Source organism: Hypomesus nipponensis, chromosome 6 (assembly GCF_054491055.1).
Source record: "Hypomesus nipponensis isolate SF chromosome 6, ASM5449105v1, whole genome shotgun sequence".
Taxonomy (NCBI): Eukaryota; Metazoa; Chordata; class Actinopteri; order Osmeriformes; family Osmeridae; genus Hypomesus; species Hypomesus nipponensis.
This window is the reverse complement of record NC_140366.1, coordinates 19,172,811-19,194,510: the sequence shown is the minus strand read 5'-3', so window position 1 is coordinate 19,194,510 and position 21,700 is coordinate 19,172,811. Positions and strand designations below refer to the sequence as shown.

General features: G+C 42.4%; 2 protein-coding genes, 1 long non-coding RNA gene and 2 other non-coding genes across 7 annotated transcripts; all 5 read right to left on the bottom strand.

The window, feature by feature from the left end:
- Nucleotides 1-53: 53 nt before the first annotated feature.
- LOC146287510 (sorting nexin-14-like) lies at nucleotides 54-9,971 on the bottom strand. Its single transcript, XM_084699783.1, has 31 exons — nucleotides 9,799-9,971; nucleotides 9,487-9,636; nucleotides 9,195-9,315; nucleotides 8,864-8,940; nucleotides 8,659-8,737; nucleotides 8,516-8,559; nucleotides 8,338-8,425; nucleotides 8,131-8,215; nucleotides 7,733-7,889; nucleotides 7,553-7,628; nucleotides 7,389-7,433; nucleotides 7,221-7,301; nucleotides 6,874-6,988; nucleotides 6,151-6,306; nucleotides 5,947-6,071; nucleotides 5,479-5,537; nucleotides 5,236-5,262; nucleotide 4,590; nucleotides 4,072-4,203; nucleotides 3,482-3,671; nucleotides 3,291-3,374; nucleotides 2,835-2,935; nucleotides 2,617-2,728; nucleotides 2,459-2,499; nucleotides 2,228-2,347; nucleotides 1,902-2,025; nucleotides 1,460-1,624; nucleotides 1,034-1,129; nucleotides 599-690; nucleotides 450-506; nucleotides 54-253 (listed from the first exon to the last, which is right to left on the bottom strand). Exons 2-31 carry the CDS (start codon nucleotides 9,621-9,623, stop codon nucleotides 212-214), a joined length of 2,829 nt encoding a protein of 942 aa, XP_084555909.1. The 5' UTR covers nucleotides 9,624-9,636; nucleotides 9,799-9,971; the 3' UTR covers nucleotides 54-211.
- A 684-nt stretch (nucleotides 9,972-10,655) lies between these two features.
- On the bottom strand, nucleotides 10,656-18,435 carry syncrip (synaptotagmin binding, cytoplasmic RNA interacting protein). Of its 3 annotated transcripts, none has more exons than XM_084699561.1 (12): nucleotides 18,268-18,429; nucleotides 17,164-17,323; nucleotides 16,467-16,585; nucleotides 16,285-16,392; nucleotides 16,039-16,152; nucleotides 15,363-15,539; nucleotides 15,033-15,168; nucleotides 14,709-14,914; nucleotides 14,251-14,400; nucleotides 14,018-14,139; nucleotides 13,535-13,910; nucleotides 10,656-12,011 (listed from the first exon to the last, which is right to left on the bottom strand). In XM_084699561.1, exons 2-12 carry the CDS (start codon nucleotides 17,321-17,323, stop codon nucleotides 11,970-11,972), a joined length of 1,710 nt encoding a protein of 569 aa, XP_084555687.1. In that variant the 5' UTR covers nucleotides 18,268-18,429; the 3' UTR covers nucleotides 10,656-11,969. The 3 variants fall into 3 exon arrangements, with proteins under 3 accessions (XP_084555687.1, XP_084555688.1, XP_084555686.1); XM_084699562.1 differs by having other exon boundaries at nucleotides 10,656-12,008; XM_084699560.1 differs by lacking the exon at nucleotides 10,656-12,011 and having other exon boundaries at nucleotides 12,777-13,910; nucleotides 18,268-18,435.
- Nucleotides 18,436-19,541: 1,106 nt separating this feature from the next.
- Nucleotides 19,542-21,338, bottom strand: LOC146287506 (uncharacterized). Its single transcript, XR_014758431.1, has 4 exons — nucleotides 20,919-21,338; nucleotides 20,430-20,465; nucleotides 19,790-20,193; nucleotides 19,542-19,658 (listed from the first exon to the last, which is right to left on the bottom strand). It is a non-coding gene; the product is annotated as an uncharacterized LOC146287506 (long non-coding RNA).
- Nucleotides 20,278-20,350, bottom strand: LOC146287508 (small nucleolar RNA SNORD50). The gene has a single exon (XR_014762358.1). It is a non-coding gene; the product is annotated as a small nucleolar RNA SNORD50 (small nucleolar RNA).
- Nucleotides 20,786-20,855, bottom strand: LOC146287507 (small nucleolar RNA SNORD50). The gene has a single exon (XR_014762359.1). It is a non-coding gene; the product is annotated as a small nucleolar RNA SNORD50 (small nucleolar RNA).
- Nucleotides 21,339-21,700: the final 362 nt, after the last annotated feature.

The following is a 21,700-nucleotide window of genomic DNA, read 5'->3' as shown; positions in this document are numbered from 1 at the left end:
GTCACTTAATACGAGAAGTTTAACATATCACAAGTGCAGACGTGACAACCCAATCAAATCAATAAATATACTTTATTAGTGGATTACTTTACATTGGAATGTTGATATGGTCCCAGGGACATCAGCATTTGTTAGTGTACTGCAATTCTTTTTAGCTGAGGAACATAGGGGAGCAGCTGTGCTTTAGATCTATTCACTCCCATGACCGGAGTCAATCTGTCCACCAGTCTGTGGATTCACTCTGTCCACCGGTCTGTGGAGAAAAGAAACAGCTGTGTCAGTCCGCAGCCAGTCCAGTAAAATCTATTGAAGCTGAGAATCCTTTCAGCTTGGTTATCCTTCCATAAAAGATCAATAATAGAATTAGACGATAATACAGTTAGACGTATCCATTTAGCAATTACTTGAAAATAAAACAACACAGACCAATATTGTAAAAACATTTTCACCTTGTTGAGCTCTGGGAAGAGCTCCTGAATAGCAATGTCCAGCAGAACGTACGTCATCTAATGAGACCACACAGAAACACAAAACAGGAGTTTTGGTTTTGATACCATTAGATGCAGGTGACGTCCTCTTCAAAGTGCTCCCATCTTACCTGCTTGTTGAGCAGTGGCTGCTGAAAGCCTTCAAACAGAAGCTTAATGCCTTCAAACTGGGCATCCTCGCCAATGCACTTAACTACAATGTCTGCAGAAGGTAAACAGACAAGATTTTAAAACAATCTAGACTCAGCAGCTGGCTCTTAAGAACACACTTGATCCAAGTCAGAACTCTACAGATCTACTCTCTGATCTACCCAGTTCAATTGACAGAAATGCAAGTGAGAGAGGGGTACTTTAAATAAAGGCATGTTTACTAGTATTATTTTTTAAAGAGGGATTAGGAGCTACTAATGACATCCAAAATGGTGTCTGAGCAAATTAATCCATCGCCCACATCAACCTTGGCAAAGCTCGGAACATCCACATATTACATTACACACAATGGAAGAATGGAGTGGAGAAAGGAAAATTTAAAGTTTAATTTGAACCTGGCAAGTATCTCATCATCTCTTCAAAGGTCTGTTTGGCTCTCCTCTGCTTGTCTTCTGTGAAGCGTTCCTCACTGTTCTCACAGAACACGGCATCTGAGACAAAACCTCACCATTAGTCTGAGGCACCGGGGAGGGGCAGACAGGGGAGAGCACTACAAGGAGTCATTAGGACCAAACAGAGTGAGGAGTCACAGTAAAACACTTCTATTGTCTGGGCTTCGGGCTAGATGGAAGGGAACAAGAATAATATTAACACAGACACTCTGAAGTGCATGAGTGGGCGATGATGGAATGCCCCCGCTCCAACACACACACATTAACCTTTGCTTTTTCACGGGACGATATTCAAACCGGTTTAGCAGAGTTCACCACGCAGGAACTCTGACGTCCCTGTTGTTTGAGAGGGATGCTAACACCACGCACCTCTGAGCTGGGTGATGAGAGAAACCAAGCGGTGCTCCTGGAGAATCCTGTCCAGCTTCATCTGCATGTACTGGTCCATGTAGGCTTCGAACGTGTTCTTGAACAGGATCCGTGCTCCTGACAGGATGTGATGCAACCATGCCGGCATGTGGAACACTATGCGACCTGTCAGGCAACACAACTGTAGTGAGAGGCAGGTTCACCAGCACAACTGTAGTGAGAGGCAGGTTCACCAGCACAACTGTAGTGAGAGGCAGGTTCACCAGCACAACTGTAGTGAGAGGCAGGTTCACCAACATAACTCCCCATATTGATTACGTGATTCAAGTTGTGATTTACTCCTGTGGAGATTAACGATTTTTACCCTTTATAACTTGGACCTTATTAAAGTTAACTCTAACAGTCAAATCCAACCACAAAATAAAGTGTTTGGATCACTTACCCACATACATCATGTAATCATACATTCCCTCAATTGTGGTCATTTCCATAAAGTAGTTCTGGTTTTGCTTCCTCTCCACACTCTCAGACAGATTTGCATTGTTCCTGAACAGATTGTTGAAGAGCTATAAACAAGCATACCAGTATCAGTCATACAAACTCCTTCTCAATCATCTACTGTACTTTTTGAATGTGCTATTTGTATGTCACTTTGGGTCAAAGCGTTTGCTGAAAGAACAAAAAGTAAATGTTGAGCCAGATGTAGAGTCCCGACAGATAATCAGTTTGTGAACAGGGAGTTGGATAAGATGGCGGTTGAAGACTCGCCTTCTTATCATACTCTGCTGTGGGGCTGAGGATGGTCAGTTCTGGTCTGCTAGGTTTGGCCTTGGGTGACTCGCAAGAGTTGAAAAAAGACTGGATGAATGGTTCCAGATTCTGCCCTTTCTGAAACAAAGCATAGAGCAAATAGACCATGTGGAATAGAGTTGTGTTTCAAATCAAGACTCAAATTGATGTTTTTCATGCCAAACAGAGATACTGTACTTGATTTCCTACCTCTTTCATAAGCTTTCCAGGAACAGACTTGAAAATTTTACCTGCAGTTTAACAATCAGAGATTAAAAAATAAAATGTAAAAGAAGAAAATACACAAATCAATCGTTCCTGAAATAAATTGTCTTGGTTTTGTGCTGAACTGTACAGAGACGTCTTACCCAGATTAACATCAGGCAGCATCTTGTCCAGGAACTGAGATTCCATACTGTGTGGGGACAGGAAGTCAGCAAGCAGCTGGCTGTTACTCAGTTCTGGGTGGAGCAGAAGCCTCTGGATAAACACACAAGCATGGATACGCCTCCAACAATAAGCACGTACAGTACATCAACATTCACACAAACATAGCCATGATAACTGTGCTTTGGTGGGAATATACCTGCAAATACTCCTCAAACTCCTCCCTCTTAGAAGATAAGAACTCGACATTCTTTGGTCCAATTATTCTTTTGGAAGGAAGCTGCGCATCTGCAAACGACCCTGTGTAAAGAAATGACAGTTCTAATTCAGATCCACACCCAGGGTTACCCGCAGCACTTTTCAGTTAAGGCGGCCGCCTAAGCAACACACGCCTGCTGTTTTTTATAGCGATATCCGCCGTTGTCCTGTTTTCTCAATTCCATTCCAAATAGTGACCAACGCCAGTCTCACTCTGCAGAACGCCCCGCCCCCCCCTTCCGCAAACCCCAAACACATTTTTGGCGGGAAACCCTGCACACTGTGTGAAACGGAGTTGCGTTTCAAATCAAGACTCAAGATTAATGATTTTCATGCCAAAGCCAGTCAAAACTAAATTTGGTTGCTGGGTTGTATGAAAGGCATTATAACCACTTACCATGGAATTCGGTGAGTTTCGATTCTAGCACGTAGAATTCTAGATATCTCCTATAGATGGACCACTTTTCAGTTTCGTGCCCCACTGAACGAGAGAGGAAAACAGTCACTCAGCTTCACGCAGACCACTCAGTATTTTCCCCTCCATTATTTGACACAGCTTCTTTTAGTTCTGGACAAGGCTTCTCTCACCTTCCTTCCTGTCTTTGCGCTCCACGTCGATGCAGAACACAGGGACCCTCTCTCTCCTGGCCTCGTCGTCGTACAGGTCCACGTAGGGTATGGAGATGCTCCAGGCGGACAGGTTCCTCAGGACCCCCGGGGTGCCAGCTGCTTCAGCAGGAGACTCCACATCCTCCACAACCACTGTGGCCTCCTCCACCTGCAACACAGCAGGGGACACCAGGACGGCTGAACATGGACTTTCACTTTCATGTCCTCTGAGAGGACATTTGTTGTACAGCACAGAACATACAGACACATATAATACACAAAGTAAAAACAAAAACAATAATTTCACGATTTTTTATGGCAGCCATCATAATATACGTCATAGTCAGAGATGGGAAGTAACAAAGTACAAATACTTTGTTAGTGTTCTTAGGTAGAACAAAAATTAGATTACGAAATACATTGAAAAAGTTAGAAAAATGGCATTGAAAAGTTGAACAAAAAAAATATACTAAAACGTTTTGGGAAAAACATTTCTATAAATTTATTTGAAATGTATCTTTATTTTAGGATTAAAAAGTTTAAAACATATTTTTGGAGGAAGCACTCACCAGGTCTTCGTCTGCATCAACCATGGCATAAGAGGGCAGCATTGCCCCTTCCAAAGTGTTGCTCTTGAACACTCCTTTGATTTTACTTCCAATCCTGCTGATTCCAAATGTTTCCCCCGCTTTGATATGTTTCTGTACAAACACACAGTGACATTGAACATGTAACCTTCAGAATTACAACAAATAAACCAGAATTCTACTATGATACCTTTACATCATGTGCTGTATGCAAATATATTTTGCATACTGAATTGATTCTACTTTTACATTTTGGCTAGGGAGAGCAAACATGCCAAGCTGAGACAGAAATACAAAGATTGACACATTCTACCAACGCAAGCAGCAACTTGAACAGAAACACACAGGCAATAATAGCTGGTACAGCTGCATCGAATACAAGCCCATGCTTATGTTATGAGACAGGTCTAAACAGAAAACAGTTCAAGAAGTCTTGGGTTTAAATGTTGAGTGCAGGAGTGCATGTTGATGTTGCCTTGTCCTTGGGCAAGGCACTTCACCCTACTTGCCTCGGGGGGAATGTCCCTGTATTTACTGTAATTCGCTCTGCTAAATGACTACATCTTAATGTTGGAGGGATATTAGGCCCAACCAATGTAGGTTGGAATAAGAGACAATGTCCCACAACAGGTAACTGGTGCTCATACACAAGACAACTATGGTTCAAAGTACGACACACAAGGACAGACCACTGACAGACACAGAACATCAAGGGACAAGGAGAGTTTCACAGTATGTGCATGACATTCAGGTACAAGGTCATCTTTCTCCCCTTTACACAGCACCTTCTGCGGCTGAAGCTTACAGTAAATGGCCCTAGCATGAATATATTGTATGCTAACTAGATTAAAAAGTATAATGTCTACTGAAATACTGTAAAAAAACAAAAATAGATTCTAAGTCTAACGTGTTATTGACTGTGTCTTGGGGGTTAAGATGTTAAAGGATGTCAGGATAAGGGCTTAGTCAGCACATAGTAAACATTCAAAACCCAAGCATTGACTCGCAAAAGCCCCACAGTTCAAGTAACTAGCACCAAACTGTCAAAAACAGCAGTTTGTTTCCTTTACTGCCATCCAGGCAATAACATGCAGCAAACCGGGCAGCTGGGAGACATTGACCTGCATCATGCCAAAACATCCTTACCTCATATCATCGAAACTCAAGCTATTCCTGAAATAACAGGCACAGTAAATCATACAGTAGGTTGTCAGGGCAAACACTGACAAAGGCTTTTTTTTTTTTTTTTTTACTTTTGAATGCTGTGGCCATGAGATGTTACTTATTCAAACACACACACAAAACAAGCTCCATTCTAACTTTGACAGAAATAATGAAATATTTCTGTACTTCATGTGGAGTACCCTCCAGTGCCCTGTGGTTACCAACCTGCTCATTCTGGAGTTCCTGGTGGGAGACTCCACCCCTCTGAGGAGGTGCCTGAAGTACTGCACACAAACAAACACACACAGAGCTGTGGTCAACTTGAGAGCCTCTGCATTCACCTTGTGGTGATGTAGACGGTCGCTAAATCCCACTTTTTTCCCTGGATGCTGCTAACTTTGTGTGCTGGGCCTGTGTGGGTGTGGCCTGGGCCTGTATAGGTGTGGCCTGAGCCTGTGTGGGTGTGGCCTGGGCCTGTGTGGGTGTGGCCTGGGCCTTGGTGGGTGTGGCCTGGGCCTTGGTGGGTGTGTCCTGGGCCTGGGTGGGTGTGGCCTGGGCCTGGGTGTGGCCTGGGTGGGTGTGGCCTGGGTGGGTGTGGCCTGGGCCTGTGTGGGTGTGGCCTGGGCCTGTGTGGGTGTGGCCTGGGCTTGTGTGGGTGTGGCCTGGGTCTATGTGGGTGTGGCCTGGGCTCACCTCATCACTGTGGCAGAACAGAGGGGTGAAGACTCCCTCCAACAGAGACAGGACATGCTCATAAGCTTCAAACAGGCAGCGCATGGTCTGCAACTTGACCACGCCCATGTATGGACCCTGAGCAACTGAGAGGACAGAGAGGATGAATGGGACGTCGTCCTGAAGGATTGTGACTTGTGATTGTGCTCAGTGTAGGTTGCTTACTGTTGCGTATTTCCTCTACAATGAATGTGTCAAAGCTGATCTTGTCAATGCTCTCTTCCAAGCAATAGGTCTCATAGATGTGCTGCACCTCCCCATGTAACCTCTGCAGCTCAGCATCACTCAGATCAGGAGACAGGATCTTGTCGTTGAATTCCTCTGGGTGAAGTGATGCAACAGTTAACCACCGAACCAAATGTTTCTTTCAGCATCATGTTGACGCATTTTTAAATGGTGTGACTCTTCAGCCCTTTCCTCACTATTGTTACGGAAGTTGTTAAACAAGAGCATAGCAGCACGTCACGTGACAGCTAAGCCGTCGTGAGTTGAAAGGGAGTCCTGCTTAGTGAGGCATAACTGCAGCACATGCACTTACCCACAGTGAGGCAGAACTGCAGCACATGCACTTACCCACAGTGAGGCAGAACTGCAGCACATGCACTTACCCACAGTGAGGCAGAACTGCAGCACATGCACTTACCCACAGTGAGGCAGAACTGCAGCACATGCACTTACCCACAGTGAGGCAGAACTGCAGCACATGCACTTACCCACAGTGAGGCAGAACTGCAGCACATGCACTTACCCACAGTGAGGCAGAACTGCAGCACATGCACTTACCCACAGTGAGGCAGAACTGCAGCACATGCACTTACCCACAGTGAGGCAGAACTGCAGCACATGCACTTACCCACAGTGAGGCAGAACTGCAGCACATGCACTTACCCACAGTGAGGCAGAACTGCAGCACATGCACGGCCCCTTCATGCTTCAGGAAGTTCATGAAGCGGAAAAGCAGATCCTGCTGCTCTCTGATCTCCTTAAGCTCCAGCTTCAGAACCTAGACGACCATGGGGGGGGGGGGGGGGGGGGCAAGACAGGCCCGACTGCAAGTTAGTGGTTGAAACTAAACGGCCAACACATTAAAATGCCAACATAATAATGATATATCATAAATATATAGAATATAAAAATGCTAAATAATATAATGATATATAATATAATAATGATATATCATCTAATAATGCCATTCTTCCAGTGTGCTTTAAGCGAGGCATGAGGCCTGCTCTTACAGATGCCTTCTTGTCCCGTGGGTCAGCGTACTTCTGCAGGAAGGGGACCAGGGCAGAGGAGGGCTCACTGGTTGCTTCATGCTGAGAACACAGTAAAGATGAGCTCCCATCCTACCCCATCTCCACACACCTTCCATCACATGACTGGAAAGTTAAACCTTTACTCACTGGACTGTCATCAATGAATATCAGCACCATGTGGTTCACGGTATCCTAAAAGGAAATGAATGCAATGTTTGTAAACATGACTTGCATTGGTTGACTGTTGAGACTGAGTTTGTACATAATTATTGTTATTTACATGTACAGTATATTAGATGGGTTATGCTTACTGGGTCTGCCATGAAGTCCATAGTGGGGAGGATCACAGAGCCTGTCATAACCTCTCGCAGTAACAAAGACAGAGACCTGGAAAAACATGCAACAAGATGATCTGTTATACATAAAGGGACACTAGTCAATAAAAACCCAGCAGGTGTTTATTTCTAATCCAGGTATCATGTGTGGCCTACCTGCAGTCAGTGGCTTTAGGGGGCATGACATAGTTAAACAGCATCTCTGTCAGCTTCCTCAGATAGAGAAGCTCATCTCTCCTGCTGTGGAGAGCCACGTGCAGGTCTGGGCCATACTCCTCCAGAGCAGCCTGCTGCAGACTCTCTGAGCTCCTCACTGGTGGGTGGGGGGGGAAAGAGAGAGAGAGAGAGAGACAGAGAGAGAGAGACAGACAGAGAGAGAGACAGAGACACAGAGACAGAGAGAGACAGAGAGAGAGAGACACAGAGAGAGAGAGACACAGAGAGAGAGAGAGAGAGAGAGAGAGAGAGAGAGAGAGAGAGAGAGACAGAGACAGGGTTAGGGCTGCATACCCTACTAATGTTTAGTAAAGATTGAAGAAAAGAAAAAAGGAAACCTTTTCCCCAGGCCTTTGATATTATTTCTATATGCTTCATGGTCGCCTTCATCATTTTACCAGCAACAACCGCTGGGACATCCACCTAAAGAACACAAGTTCAATGTTCATTTTTACACACTTCATGTGTAAATATTGTTGTTACATCTGGATGAAATGGGAAATGAAAGGCATTGACCGGTTCATCTGGGAGAGCAGGTTGCTCACCTTCTGAGCTCGTCGAATCATAACGGCCGCAAAGAAGCGTAAGGTCATTCTCAGTTCATCCACGCACGCCTCATCGTCTGTTATGTCCCTGAGAAGTGGAGAGAAGCAAAGTTCAGTTCACGTTGATGCTCATCATCATCCCAAAAATATATCAATCAAGCTGTGTTATTCATCTTACCTATACCAAGGATACACAAAATTTTCCAAAACCAACTCAAGCACCTGCAAGGGACAAAACAAATACAAATTAATCTGTGCAAACATCCAGTTATTGACTGGTTACTGGTGAGCTAAATAATATCTCATGATCTGTTGTTGTACCTCAGATATGGAAGAGTCCACTTTTGAGCATACTTTTAAGCCCAACCATGGCTGATAATTTTCAAGAAGTAACGTTGGTCTGCAAAAGTGCAATGTATTTCCAAAATTAGGGCACATCACTGTCTGCAGTGATGCATAATGACCACTAGAGGGAGATTAATGCAAAATACCATCCTTATCTGGTCAGAACTGTACACATTCCTACCTGTGCCGTTTGCACTTGACTTTCCCACACACTGCACAGCTGTGCCCGGATGGAAATAGCTCCTGTAGTTCCTCTTTCTGCAGAATAAAATAAACATTCTTAAAATGAAGATGGCTAAATCCTAGAACAAGCTCATTAAAAGCTGTTTTACATTGGCCATGACTACAGGCAGTAGCTGACACTGTTATTTATATCTACCTATCTGAAGCTTAACCTCAATCCACACCAACATCTTTAGACTGATGTGCATTTTAGGACTTACTCCTGTTATGCCGCACATTCATGTGTTTTTCAGTGTATTATTAAAGTTATCTTACAACAAATGTCTTACTTTGTGTCTAGGCTTTATAGTGAAGAGGATGTTTGGCAGCAGGGATTCTGGGCCAAGGGAGCAATAGAATGTAATCAACCCAGCCAGGAAGGACCAAAACACCATCAGAATGTGTAGATACCTAATAAAGCATTAGAACCGAAGCAAGATCAGACACAGCCACTGTTAAAACATCCAGGATCTAAATAATCATCCACTTTTTGGTACGTAAAGGCATTGTAACTGTATTGCTTTTATATCTACATTGGGTAAGAAGTGCATAAAAAAGATACAATTCTGACTAAGAGCTCACCGGTTGAGAAGTATAGTTGACGAAAGCATAAACATCAGAAGAAAACAAAAAACTGGATACTGACGGCCAACTTCTCTCAGGAGGTCAATCTTCAGTGTTTGTTTCAGATTCTCCATATTTGTTCGTATATTAGCCATTATTTAATGGACTCTGTTAAAGGGGCAAAGAGTGAGACCAACGGCATACTTCACAAACTGGTTTATGCCCCCTGCGGGACAGTGGTGTACTAGCCTAGCTAGAACTTGGATATCAAAGCCGTGAGCTGGGATGTTTGGAAGTTTACGTTACAAACCAATATAGCGGTTTACTTACCCTGCAAGATTGCTCTTCACGTAAAAAAAAACGTATTAAACATATACAGCGTCATTATTCACTATTATGAATTATGTTTTTATGTTTTTTTTCATGGAAGCAAGCTTGTTATTTCCTATTTCAGCCGTAAATTGTTCCTGACAGCTAAACCTTTCCCTAATCCAGTTGACGTCATTTCCGTTAAAGGTTACGACGCTTCCTGTTAAAGTAGAACCAGGCTCTGGTAGAACGACCGTTTAAACCATGTCTATGCAATATAAATTCTTTGGTTTGAGTTAAATTCAAAATGTTACATATTCCGTTCAATCTCAAGAAGCGTACAAATTACGTAACGTTTGCGATACAACATAAAAGTTGCATGCTCAGATACAATACAATAATGTAGTGGTCTGAATTTGTAATCCACACTCCCTAAAGGGTTTATACTCTTGTATAATCCTGAAGATTTGCGCAATCCCGGCGGTAAAACAGTCCCCGGTATCTGAACGAAATAGTCTTTTTTTTTTTTTTTTAAGCATTTAAACATGACATGTGACTTGGTTGTCTGTACTCTGTTGTCCGTCAGTTAGGAGTCTGGTGAAAAAGTCTAATCCTGCCTTTAGTGGATTTCTTTGCTTATCACATTTGAGATTAAATTAAAATGTATGCCTACTTATCGTGACATACCAGAATTCATATACCCTACATTTCATCATTTGACGTTAACTGAACTTTGACTTAAGACCCTAAATCCCAGTTTCAAATTGCTTTTCAGATTTGAAGCCATTGCAATTTGAATCAACAGGTTCATATTCAACTAAAACATTTTCTTTCTTACAGACAGTTCAGTCACAGCAACAAATTTAACACAAGAGAGATGAAAGTCAAGAACTTTATTAAAAAAATAAGTTACACTCGCCTCACTATACAGTATAAAACAATTTGCAAGTATGCAAAAACACTTGTTAGCATACCAACAGTTTTTTCATAACTGGTAACATCTTTTCAAAGTAGTCTGTGGTGATATAGACTTAGAGGGAGTCTGCTGTGTACAAAACCTGATTGACTTTTTCAGTCTACTGTACTTCCACAATCCATAGAGGAAGATACAAGAATCCCTTTTGTACTGGACAATCCCAGTCATCTCCAGCTAGTAATCACATACTCAACATGATGCAGATTCAAGACACTTGTCACATATGTCAAATGTGACAAAAAGGCAGCTTGGATGTCATTGATCCTTCATGTTGTGCATGATTAGGCAAATGTTCTTTCAGTTGTACACAATTGGCAGATGGCTTTCAAACATTTGTGTATGCTATCAGTCCAAGGGGGATTCTACCACATACAAAAGTTACGCCTCATCCCTCCCTGTTAAGGAAAGTGTTCACACTGCAAAGCTTCTAAATGAAATGTAAAAAAAAAAAACTAACTGGTGTTTCCTGGTGTTCAAGCATTTACAAAAGTAACATGTTCCTAAACTTATCATTCAACCACTACATAATCTAAAGACATGTAGCTAACTCATTTAAAACAGGACTACAAAAAGGCTTGTTTGGGCTCATTTTGAGAGAAGTTAACATGCCCAGTTTGCCTGTTGCTGTGCCAGACAAACGCCAGGCACAACAAAAATAAGCTCTGAGAAGGCTGCTGTTTCTCTTGTGCATATTTGTTTGAACGCCCTGCTATCATCAGTTTCCTTAATTATGTACAGTGCAGACAGAGCAGTTGAATCCTCTGTACTGAGGTAGATAACCAACCGCTTCCAGGAATGCCTGACCCTCTATGACAGGTGGTTAAACCAGTCATAAACAATGTTTAAACCAAGTCATGACCACAATGCTAACACTGCAGTTAGAACAAAAACATACATTAGCATCAAGCTCCTTGGAGCCACTCCAAACTTAGACAAAGTGCAAAATACATTTACATTTACTTTCAGGGTGGGTTCACCTTTAACCTTTTTCACATTATTCCATCGTCTCAAAATGGCGTTATCTTTGGGGAGGTGGCAAGCTTATAAAAACATATGTTCAACCAAACATCTTTATTTTTCTTACTTGATTATCTTTAAGTGGCAGTTTGGGAAATATGCTTTTGTAAGGCTGGTGATTACAATTAGATCATTGGGTTGACCTTACCATCGCATCCATTGGCAGCTTGCAGTGTAACCCCATAGAGCAGGCCAGTCTTCATAGGGACAGTTCAGGACCATCTTCGACCCCTTTTCCCTGCTAGTCAGGTAACAGAAGGATGCAATTAGAGAGGATGGAGCACAGATATCACAGAACATATACACACACTGATAAAACAATGTATTCACATGAAAAGCCAGTTAACGGAAAACGGACAAGCCTTCACTATAACTTTACACCCTCGCATGCACAAGGCTACACTTTTATGACGAGGTCCAATAGGACCTTTACAAGCTACAACAATGAAGACGTATGAGTGAACACTAATTAGGGGTTATGGCAGGTGAATGGCTGGTCTACAAGCAAAAAGCAGCACAAGCGGTTAACACAAATGCCAAACATTTTCCATGATTGATTCATCTTGTGAATTTGAAATAAATGTGCAAAGTATTGAGGCCTCTAAGGAAGATCTTTCTTACTTAACAAATTGTGCTTTCCTCGGTAGCCACAAGAAGTTGTTTGGTTATAAATGGGTTTGGAATCTGTCTCGACAGTCACCATAACCATGTTTTCCCAGAGTTTATATGTATATATAAACAATATGCAAGTATTTGGACATAATATAATTTAGAAATTATATTATTAAACCTGAACAATGGAGTATGTCACTACACATACATAACACTTAATTTGAGGAAAGATGCCTGTTAAAACTCAGGTGGTTTAGAATTTAATGGCATGCAAAGTGACATTGCACCATGTGGCTACCACAGGCAAACCTTTGGTCCATTCCTTCCACAAGGAGCCTTAAATTTGAAGGGAATTTGAAGAGAGAATTTGCCGAAACAGGAATTGGCAACACAATTTGAGGTTTTGTACACTTGTGTGTGTATGTTTATTAAAGCAGACAAACAGCAAAAAATACAAGCCAAAATGTTTAGCCAAAAATAGGACTATGATCCTTTTTTTTCTTCCAAAAACAAGACACGCCATAACCTAGCATAATCCTTGTGACATACAAATTGTAGTTTCATTTTTGTTTTAAATACATGTTTAGGAGACATAAGCTTTGTTTTGCTGTTAGCTACTTAAGACATGGAGACCATTAAAACATACATAAAACTATAGCCAAATAGACAAGTGGAGCACATGATTGCAAATCTAAAATTTCAAACCTGATTATGGGACTCGCATCAATCAACTTGAAAACATTAAACCAAGTTCGCCAGAAGCAGGTAGGAGTGTGACTACTGTTCAAGTCCAAGCGGATTATTAAAATATATACAAGAGCAACTTGCCAGATGTCACCAATTTGAAAACGTAGCAACAGTATGGATTTTGGGGCCAATCAGATCAAGTCTCTAAAAAAAGGGATTTGTTATGAAAGCCTTACTGTTCTACTTCCACTGTTGCCCAAAAGAATCCTGATAAAACTCCTGGTTGTCAGACTTGTAACCATAGTTACCAGTATGATCACCACCTTGTAGCGGTTGCTGAGCAATGGGTTGAGAGCCCCAGTTCTGATTATTGGTCTGGCGTCGTTTGGAATCTGGCTGGTTGTACCCATCAGCTTTGCGCTTTCCTCCTACATTTCCACCGCGGCCACCCCTTGCACCACGTACCCCGCGGCCTCTGGGCTGCACGCCTCCTCTGGCCCCTCGCACGCCTCTGCCTCCTCCTGGACCCACTCCACCTCCTCGCTGGGAGAAGCTGGCCCTGCCGCGGGGACCGCCTGCCCCCCGGCCCCGGCCTGGGGAGCCCCCCCGGGACACTCTGCCCCCTCTCCCTCTGCTGGGGGCCTGAAAGTCGTCGTAGCTGTAGTAGGGGTCCTCGTATCCACCGCGGTAGTTGTGATAATCATACCCATAGTAATCATGGTAATCCTCATAGCCGTAGTAGTCGGGGGGGTAAGAGTACCCGCCCCTCCCACCACCTCTACCACGCCCCCTGGAGGGAGGGGGCATGTGAGGAGGACCATAGTAATAGTAATCATCATATCTGTGGGAGACAAGCAGAGGAGAGACAACGCCACAAGCGGGATCAAGACACTGGACGTGGGATGCACTAACACAGAATGGCAGGTTGGAAGTGAAATCCTCTCTTACGTTGGTGCTTTGGCTGCTTGTCTCTGGGCTTTGCGTTCTTTCCTCTTCTGATCAGGGGGCTTGGCAAACACTATTTCTATGTGTTCTCCCTCCAGATCTTTACCATTCATTTCATCTAATGCCTGTGGAGAAAGGCAACAGGAAAAACATAATGCGTCACACATTTGATGTCTTGCATACTTTGAAAGTGTTTATTTTCCCACCAAAGCAGAATATCAGGGTATGCTCAATACCTTGACTGCACCATCCCGTTCCTCAAAGTGAATAAAGGCATAATCTTTCAGTTTCTTAACTCGCTCCAACTTCCCAAACTGGCTGAAGGTTTGTTCAAGTATTTCTTCAGTAACACTGTTTGCGAGGTTGCGGACAAACAAAACTTTGACCTGTTGGTTTGAAACAAGACAGGAAAAAAAATTAAATAACTAATCAAAGATTATGAGTTAAGGCATTTCACACTGTATAACTATTCCCTGAGCTTCTGTATTTGAATCAAATAATTCAACAACTTCAATTTTAGATTAAGCTTACACAGAATCCAACGTGAAGCAACGGTTGAACAAGTCAAAATACATATTTTGTGTCCCTACACAATGGGGCCCTTTGATTTAAGGAAAGCGGCTAAATGAACCCCATGTTATGGTTCCTCCTGCTCCTCACCACATTTTAATTTAAACAGACGGCGCTGGTTTACCTTGGCCATGACGTCTGGATCTGGGTCCTCTATGGGGTCGGCCCATTCCACAGTGACCACATTCCCCCACACCTTCACTTTGCCGCTCATGAGCCTTCGGCGGGCCTGGGCAGCAGTTTTATGGTCTTCGTATTCCAGAAAGCAAAAACCTCTGTTCTTTTTCTTGTCGTCGGGTTGATGGTACAGTATGACATCATTAAGTCCCTCTGCGTTGAAGGGTTAGGAAAGGGGTCAGTCCGTTTCATGCTCATTACTAATATGAACTAGAGCTGTTGAAATAGGGAGTCTTCAAAAGAGAGCTCTAAAATGGTATGGGTTCCTTACCTGTAACTTTAGCAAATTCCTCCACAATCTGCTCTTTTGTTTTACTCTTCGGGATGGAGCCGACAAATAGCCTGTTATTGGCTACTGAAATACACACTCCAATGTGCTTTCCAGGTCGAATTTCATTATTATTACACTGTGGACAAAAGCAAATACATGACTGTGACTTCCTTAACTTCAAAGAAAGTGAGATGTGACCAAGAGCACAGTAGATGTGAAAGGGAACCAGCAAAACAACATAATGCTTAATAAATTAAGCATTGAGCTTGCATCTTAACGATCTACCGAACAAACCAGAACTGGAAGATTAAGGCTTGTTGAGACACTCACAAGTATCACTGCCTCCTGTGCAGCCTCTTTAGTGCAGAAAGTGACAAAAGCGTAGCCTCTGTTGAGGCCACTAAGGGGGTCCATCATCAGCCTCAGATCCCAGATAGGCCCCGCCTTCTCGAAGAGAGGCACCAGCTCGTCCTCAAACAGGTCTCGTGGAATCTTCCCTACAAATATCTGGAAAGAAAGAGCAATTCATAAGAAACCGTCAGCTGATCGTGAAGTGGTCTAGGATTGCGTTAAGGAGACTGAAGGGATTTGGTGAGAGCACTTCAAAAGTATTTCAAGTAAGTAGTTCAAAGTTAGGAAGGTTTCATTTGAAACCAAAGAACACTGCATCCTCTTTATAACTAACTGTTCATGACAAGTTGTTATCTGCACAGGCAGATTACATCCACCTTAAACCCAGTCAGATCCAGGCAGCAACCTCTCAACGTAGCGAGTGTTTCCCTCAAGGGGGTCAGATGGCTGAGCGGTTAGGGACTCGAGCTATTCATCAGAAGGTTGCCTACTTGCCTCAGAGAATGTCCCTGTACTCACTGGAAGTCGCTCTGGATAAGAGCGTCTGCTAAATGACTAAATGTAAATGTTTCTCCAGGAGAACAAGAGAGTCACCATAAAGCAGAGGAGGTCGGCAATCAACTGTCGTTTCCATCCCGTCTGGGCAGAACCATACCTCTGTTCCAACAGTGGGCTGCGTCCCTGAATACACCGACTCTGGTGGGGGGTCACCGTATTTCCTCTGACCCGTTGTTACGTCAAGCGTGTAGCTGGTTCTATCCAGCAGAGCCTGCAGATTAAACAGAAAGATTAAAATAAATACAGAAATTATGGAAAGGTCACAATTGGTCAGCCCTCTAGTATGTACAGACACAAACAGGGAGCACACACTCCATGACTCCACTTCCAAACGTTTACATACTTTGATTTTAGCTTCATCTGGTCCTTTTGTGGCATCTGAAACTTTGGTCCCTTGCTTCTCCCTCTGTCTGTAAGTCTTCATAACTCCACAGAGAAAGGCACTTTTGTTCTGAACGGGCAAAGATCAGGATTTAGATCCAAACCACTCTCGATCAAAAGATGTGCGTGTAGGGCTATACTTACCTGAACATGTGACAGATCACTTTCCCTAAACTGCAGCAGGACTTGCAAGGCGCCTTCTTCATTAAATTCTTTCAACGCTTCAATTGCTCTTTCATCTAGGTCACTGTGCGCTACCAGTCCTGGAGAAAGAGAGCAATATTTCAAACACAAAGCAAACATTTTCTTACTTTTAAAATGTTTCAACCAACGTGGAGTTTCTTCAGGCCACAGTATAGACATTTCATCTGTTGGAGCTATTGCTAAGAGTTCAATTTAAATATTAAGAACATCAATGTCTTCAGTTATGGTAGAAAAAAAAAAAAAAAACGTTTTAAAAAGTATGAACAATCACCTTCATATATTATTCGGGCACACAATAGTAATTAACATGTAAACAATATACTTGGAGGGAGGGTTGGCGTCACCTGTCCCTCGTGCCCCTAGACAGCTGCTGCTATTGTTCTGCACATGCCCAGCAGGATTCCTCTTTCCCCTGAGACCATACCGAGGCCCGCCCCCTCATCAACCCAGCTCGTCTAATAAGGAAGAGCACGGGCTAATCCTTCTACAGTAAGAAATGTATTCTTCAGCTACAGCATTTTTTTTTAAGCATTTTGTTGATATGTGCTTGTTTTGATATGGGATGTTTGTTCTGTCTTGTCAACTTAAGTCAAAAGAAATCCTGAAGGGGAAAATCTTTGCGGTGAACGTTGCTTACCTTCTATGTAAATGTCATCTAGTTTTTCAGCAACTTGTTGTGGTAAACCTGCATCTAATAAAGTTTGGAAGTGTTCAGAGCGGGTGACTGCTGCAGTCGTATCCATCGATTCTTGTGTACCATTCCCATTAACATGATCAGATGCCATGTCTTCAGACATCTGTGAAATGTAATAACCCATAATTAATCAACAGTAGAGTGTCATGGTGAAAAAAGAAACGGCCATGCCTCATGAAAACAAGTGGCACGTGCAACAAACTCGTCATACATAGATACATACATACGCGCGGAAAGCACGCAAAAGTAGGAATGAATGACGAATAGGAAAACTAACCGTGTAAGGTAGCAGAATTTTACTCTGACATACATTTTGGAGACTTAATCAAGGCAGGTAAACTCAAAAGTGCAGGCTAGACAACGAAGGAGTGATACATCAGCTAGCTAGGTGCACAAGAATATAATGGCCACATGACATAGATTTGGCCGGCCTAAGCAGTTTGCGGCCAGGAGGATGCATGTTACAACCACATGTTCCTGGACGGAAACGTCTGAAACCAACGTTGCAGTAGCCAAACTAATCCGAAGCCACATCATATGCTGTTTGGGAGTGAACTTAAATGTCCATGCAGTCCATCCAGTAGTTTGCCAAGATTCATGTCACAATCGGTAATAGCAAGCACTGCTTAGCAATCGGTAGGCACATTTCAGAGTCTCAATGCACTTGAGCCACGCCTCTCGAACTAGCTTGCTTGCTAGCTTAGCTAACGACACCTCTACATTTCAAAACAGACAAATAAACAAGTTAACCGACTAACACTGGTAACTTGGGTTAACAGACGACGGCAAACATGCTCAGCTGTTGACTTGACGTTCCACATGTATCACTCGTTTAACTAATGGAGTTAAGCAAACCAATGAAGGCAAGCTAACTGGAATAATTTGCTAGCCATACCCAGGCACACTAGCTACCTAGACCGGCTGGCTAACATAAATTTGATAGCTAGCCTAGCTAAGCCACTTTCCACATACACTGTTTGCAAACATTGGTTACGTAATTTAAGGATTATGTCCTTATTCCATCCGTGCTCACTAAATAACACGTACCTTGTGTCGTTTCACTAAGGTGCACGGTGCTGATTGTGTCTCGTTTCAGGATTGGGGAAATAAAAAAAGAAAAATATCTAGCAAGCTACAATTCCCCGGCGTTCGTTCGATTCTGTTCTCTCCCTCCCCCGTAAAACTAAAATGGCGTCTACGTCAACGCCGCAAACCCTCTTGCATCTATGGGGTTTCTGCAACAGCTATACACGGGCTTATCCATTTTCGTTTTTTGGGGGGCCAGGTTATGTAAGGGCAGAGCCCCAACATCTTACTGAAAAGGGTATTGGACCTCAAACGTATTGGGGCAATAACCGAGCAACTCTATAAAAACCACGGCAATGCTGCATTAGCTCTACAACATTTCAAGTCGATTGGGCCCCACCAATTAATCCTTTTATGATACAAATGTCCATGTCCCACGATTTGGTCATCTTTCAACCAACATTATTAGCATTAATTGTGTCTGTATGAGCGATCTCTACAATGGGTTAGTTAAGTTTTATTGCAATATTAGAGAACACGAAGGTATAATACATGCTCAGTTTAATTAAAAGTATCAGTTACAGTACGACGCTGGCCTTGACGTCAGCAACTAATTCAATCCAGCATTTAAATGCGCCAATAGCAAATTAATCTCAATCTGTGTCAGAAGAGGATGATGAAGAGGATGATGATGATGATAAAGACTCTGATGATGATGAAGACGAGGACAAAGAAGACTCTGATGATGATGAAGACGAGGACAAGGAAGACTCTGATGATGATGAAGACGAGGACAAGGAAGACTCTGATGATGAAGAGTCTGATGAAGAGTCTGATAAATCCCAATCGTTATCTGACAAGATTATCTCCAGAGCTCTTTGGAGAGTCCAGGCCCCATCAGAGACCTCAAAGTCCTCCAGAACCGCTCTCAGAGCAAGGGTGAAAGCAGAGGCTCTGTCACCGGGATTCACTGTCAGTGGTGCAGCAACAGACACCTGTCATTTAAAAATAAATGTTATGTAACTGTGTCACAGTCAAGGTAATGTCTTAATCCATCTGGAATGTGAATAAAATGAAAATCAAATTATTGAATAATTTAGAAACAGAAGACTTGCCCGACTCTGTTGTGAAGATAAGTAAGGTTCCACGTGTGAGAGATTGTTCAGTCTTTGGGTGATGTCAGTAACCCCATCACCTCTCGGTGTAGGCATGCTCATAATGGGCCTGACTACAGCAACCTAGATAATTTGCTTGAATTTAATGCAAAGCAATATTATTAGTGCGAAAATAAATAAGTGGAATTTTAACACCACCTTTCTGTTGATGTTGCCCTGCCGATTCCATGTGGTCTTAATGTGGCAAACCTGGTTCCTGGAATAACCAACTGTTCCAGTCTCCATGGATGGTTCTTTCTGCTCCAAACGCAACATCGTAACATGTAAAGACAGCATGTCCTAAGAACATATCCATCATAGTGGTGCTTTTAAGTCTACAGCAATTAGAGTTACTTTGCCTTTACTAGCTGGCAGTGAAAATAATTTACCTCAGGTTCATTCGTCTCCATCTATGGAGCACTGAATTGTGGGATTACAGTTAAATGAGTAATAAGCATAAACTATTAGGCTACCGTGAAATGTGCTGCAAGTTAAACCCAATCGTGTAGACCGAGCCATAGATATGTCTATGGACCGAACTGCCTCGACATTTAGATAGTCGAATGGTTACTATGATGTCACAATGCTTTCAATCAGACATGGAACACAGCACCCACAAATGAAAACAAGCAGATAACTTAAATATATTTATTCAGGGGCATAATTTACAGAAACAAGAACCACTTACAGTTCCATCGTTGTTGCATTAAATACATCTAGAGGCTTGTGTAAAGTATGAGACCACTGACTCATTTCCCTTTGAATGACATTCTGAGTTGAATCAAGTCACCACCTGTAAAAAAATATATACATAGTTAGCATTCGTTTAACACGGAGACAACTTTCATAAGAGGTCAGGCGTCAGGGAATTTACTGCAGATCAGAAATCAGATCCGTATAAACCATTTCATTCACATGAAATCAGGTTCGGGATAAAGTCATCACATCAGTATACCTCGGGTGTGCAAACATTAACACATTCTTTACCAATTGGAAAACTTAGGCGCAAGAAACTTGAGGTAAACTTACTTGAATTTAGACGGGGCATCAAAGCTTGCATCCTGGCTGGAGAAAATTAAAAACAATTCATTAGATTTTCTCCAACCAAAATCTATGACCTATGGTCTTGACCATGATCCTGGTAGATCCGACAATTATCGATCCCTAGGCTGATTACAGTCTAGGTACATCACAGGACCTCGTTTTTTTGGTCATTCTTTAATTTAACTGTACAAAAAGGGGGAGATCTGACACGGTGCTGACAATTGTGCAGTGAATTGGTTAGATCTACAATACAAAGGATACATAGAACATGTACGAATCAAGACCTCGGTCAACGCTAGGAAATATAAGGAGAAAACCAGGATATTTTGTTGCAAAATTGTATTTCAGAAATCAGATCCGATAATGTTTTCAATCATAATTATCAGGTTCGGGATTTTGTCATCCTCAATACAATTGCAGCAAAAAGGAAATGCATTACATGGGCAGAAGAAAGATCTAAATCTGCATACAAACCTTTTCGTTGTAGCACGGCTTCATCTTGTAACCATGATCATAATTTGGTAGCTGGCTTTTAGTCACTTAAATATATGTAAAGCAACCATGTCGATTTAACTACGCAAAATTATTTATCAACAATGTATCTAATTTGGGATTTATTCAATCCTGGTACTGCCGTTTTAAAAAGCCTGCTTTAAGCACGTGGATTCTTTTAGCACGTGGTCCAACTTCAAACGTTTTCATCTACACCTAAAATCACATCAACCATTGCAACACTGCCTTCTAAAACTAATTTAGCTCCTTCAACAGACTTTAGCATTTAGGTATCAAACTAGTGCGATTAAGACGTCATCCACTATATTCTTATACCTACACATGTACCGTCCTACTGCAAACTACATCTCAAGAAGGAATTTACAGTGAAGTTGCGTTGGTTTTATAGGCAATGAAATTCATCAAACCATTCAGAAACACAGATTCAACAGAAAATAATACCCGCGAACGATTTAGTTCACCAGATTCAAACATTGCCTAGGAAAGACATTTGGATTTTCTTAGACTAGTCGCTGCATCATACCATCCGCATTTGACCAGTCCATGCATTTTAATGTCTGTGTAAAGGCAATATTGTAAATTACTATTGAATAGTTTTAACTTAATAAACTGGCATCAGCTGAGCTTTAAAACAGGGTTAGCTACAAATTACATGCTCTGATTGGTTGCAGTTTCGCCAATCCCAACACGATTTACATTTTGTCCAATGGCAAACGACATACGTATAACAACTGTAGTCTAAA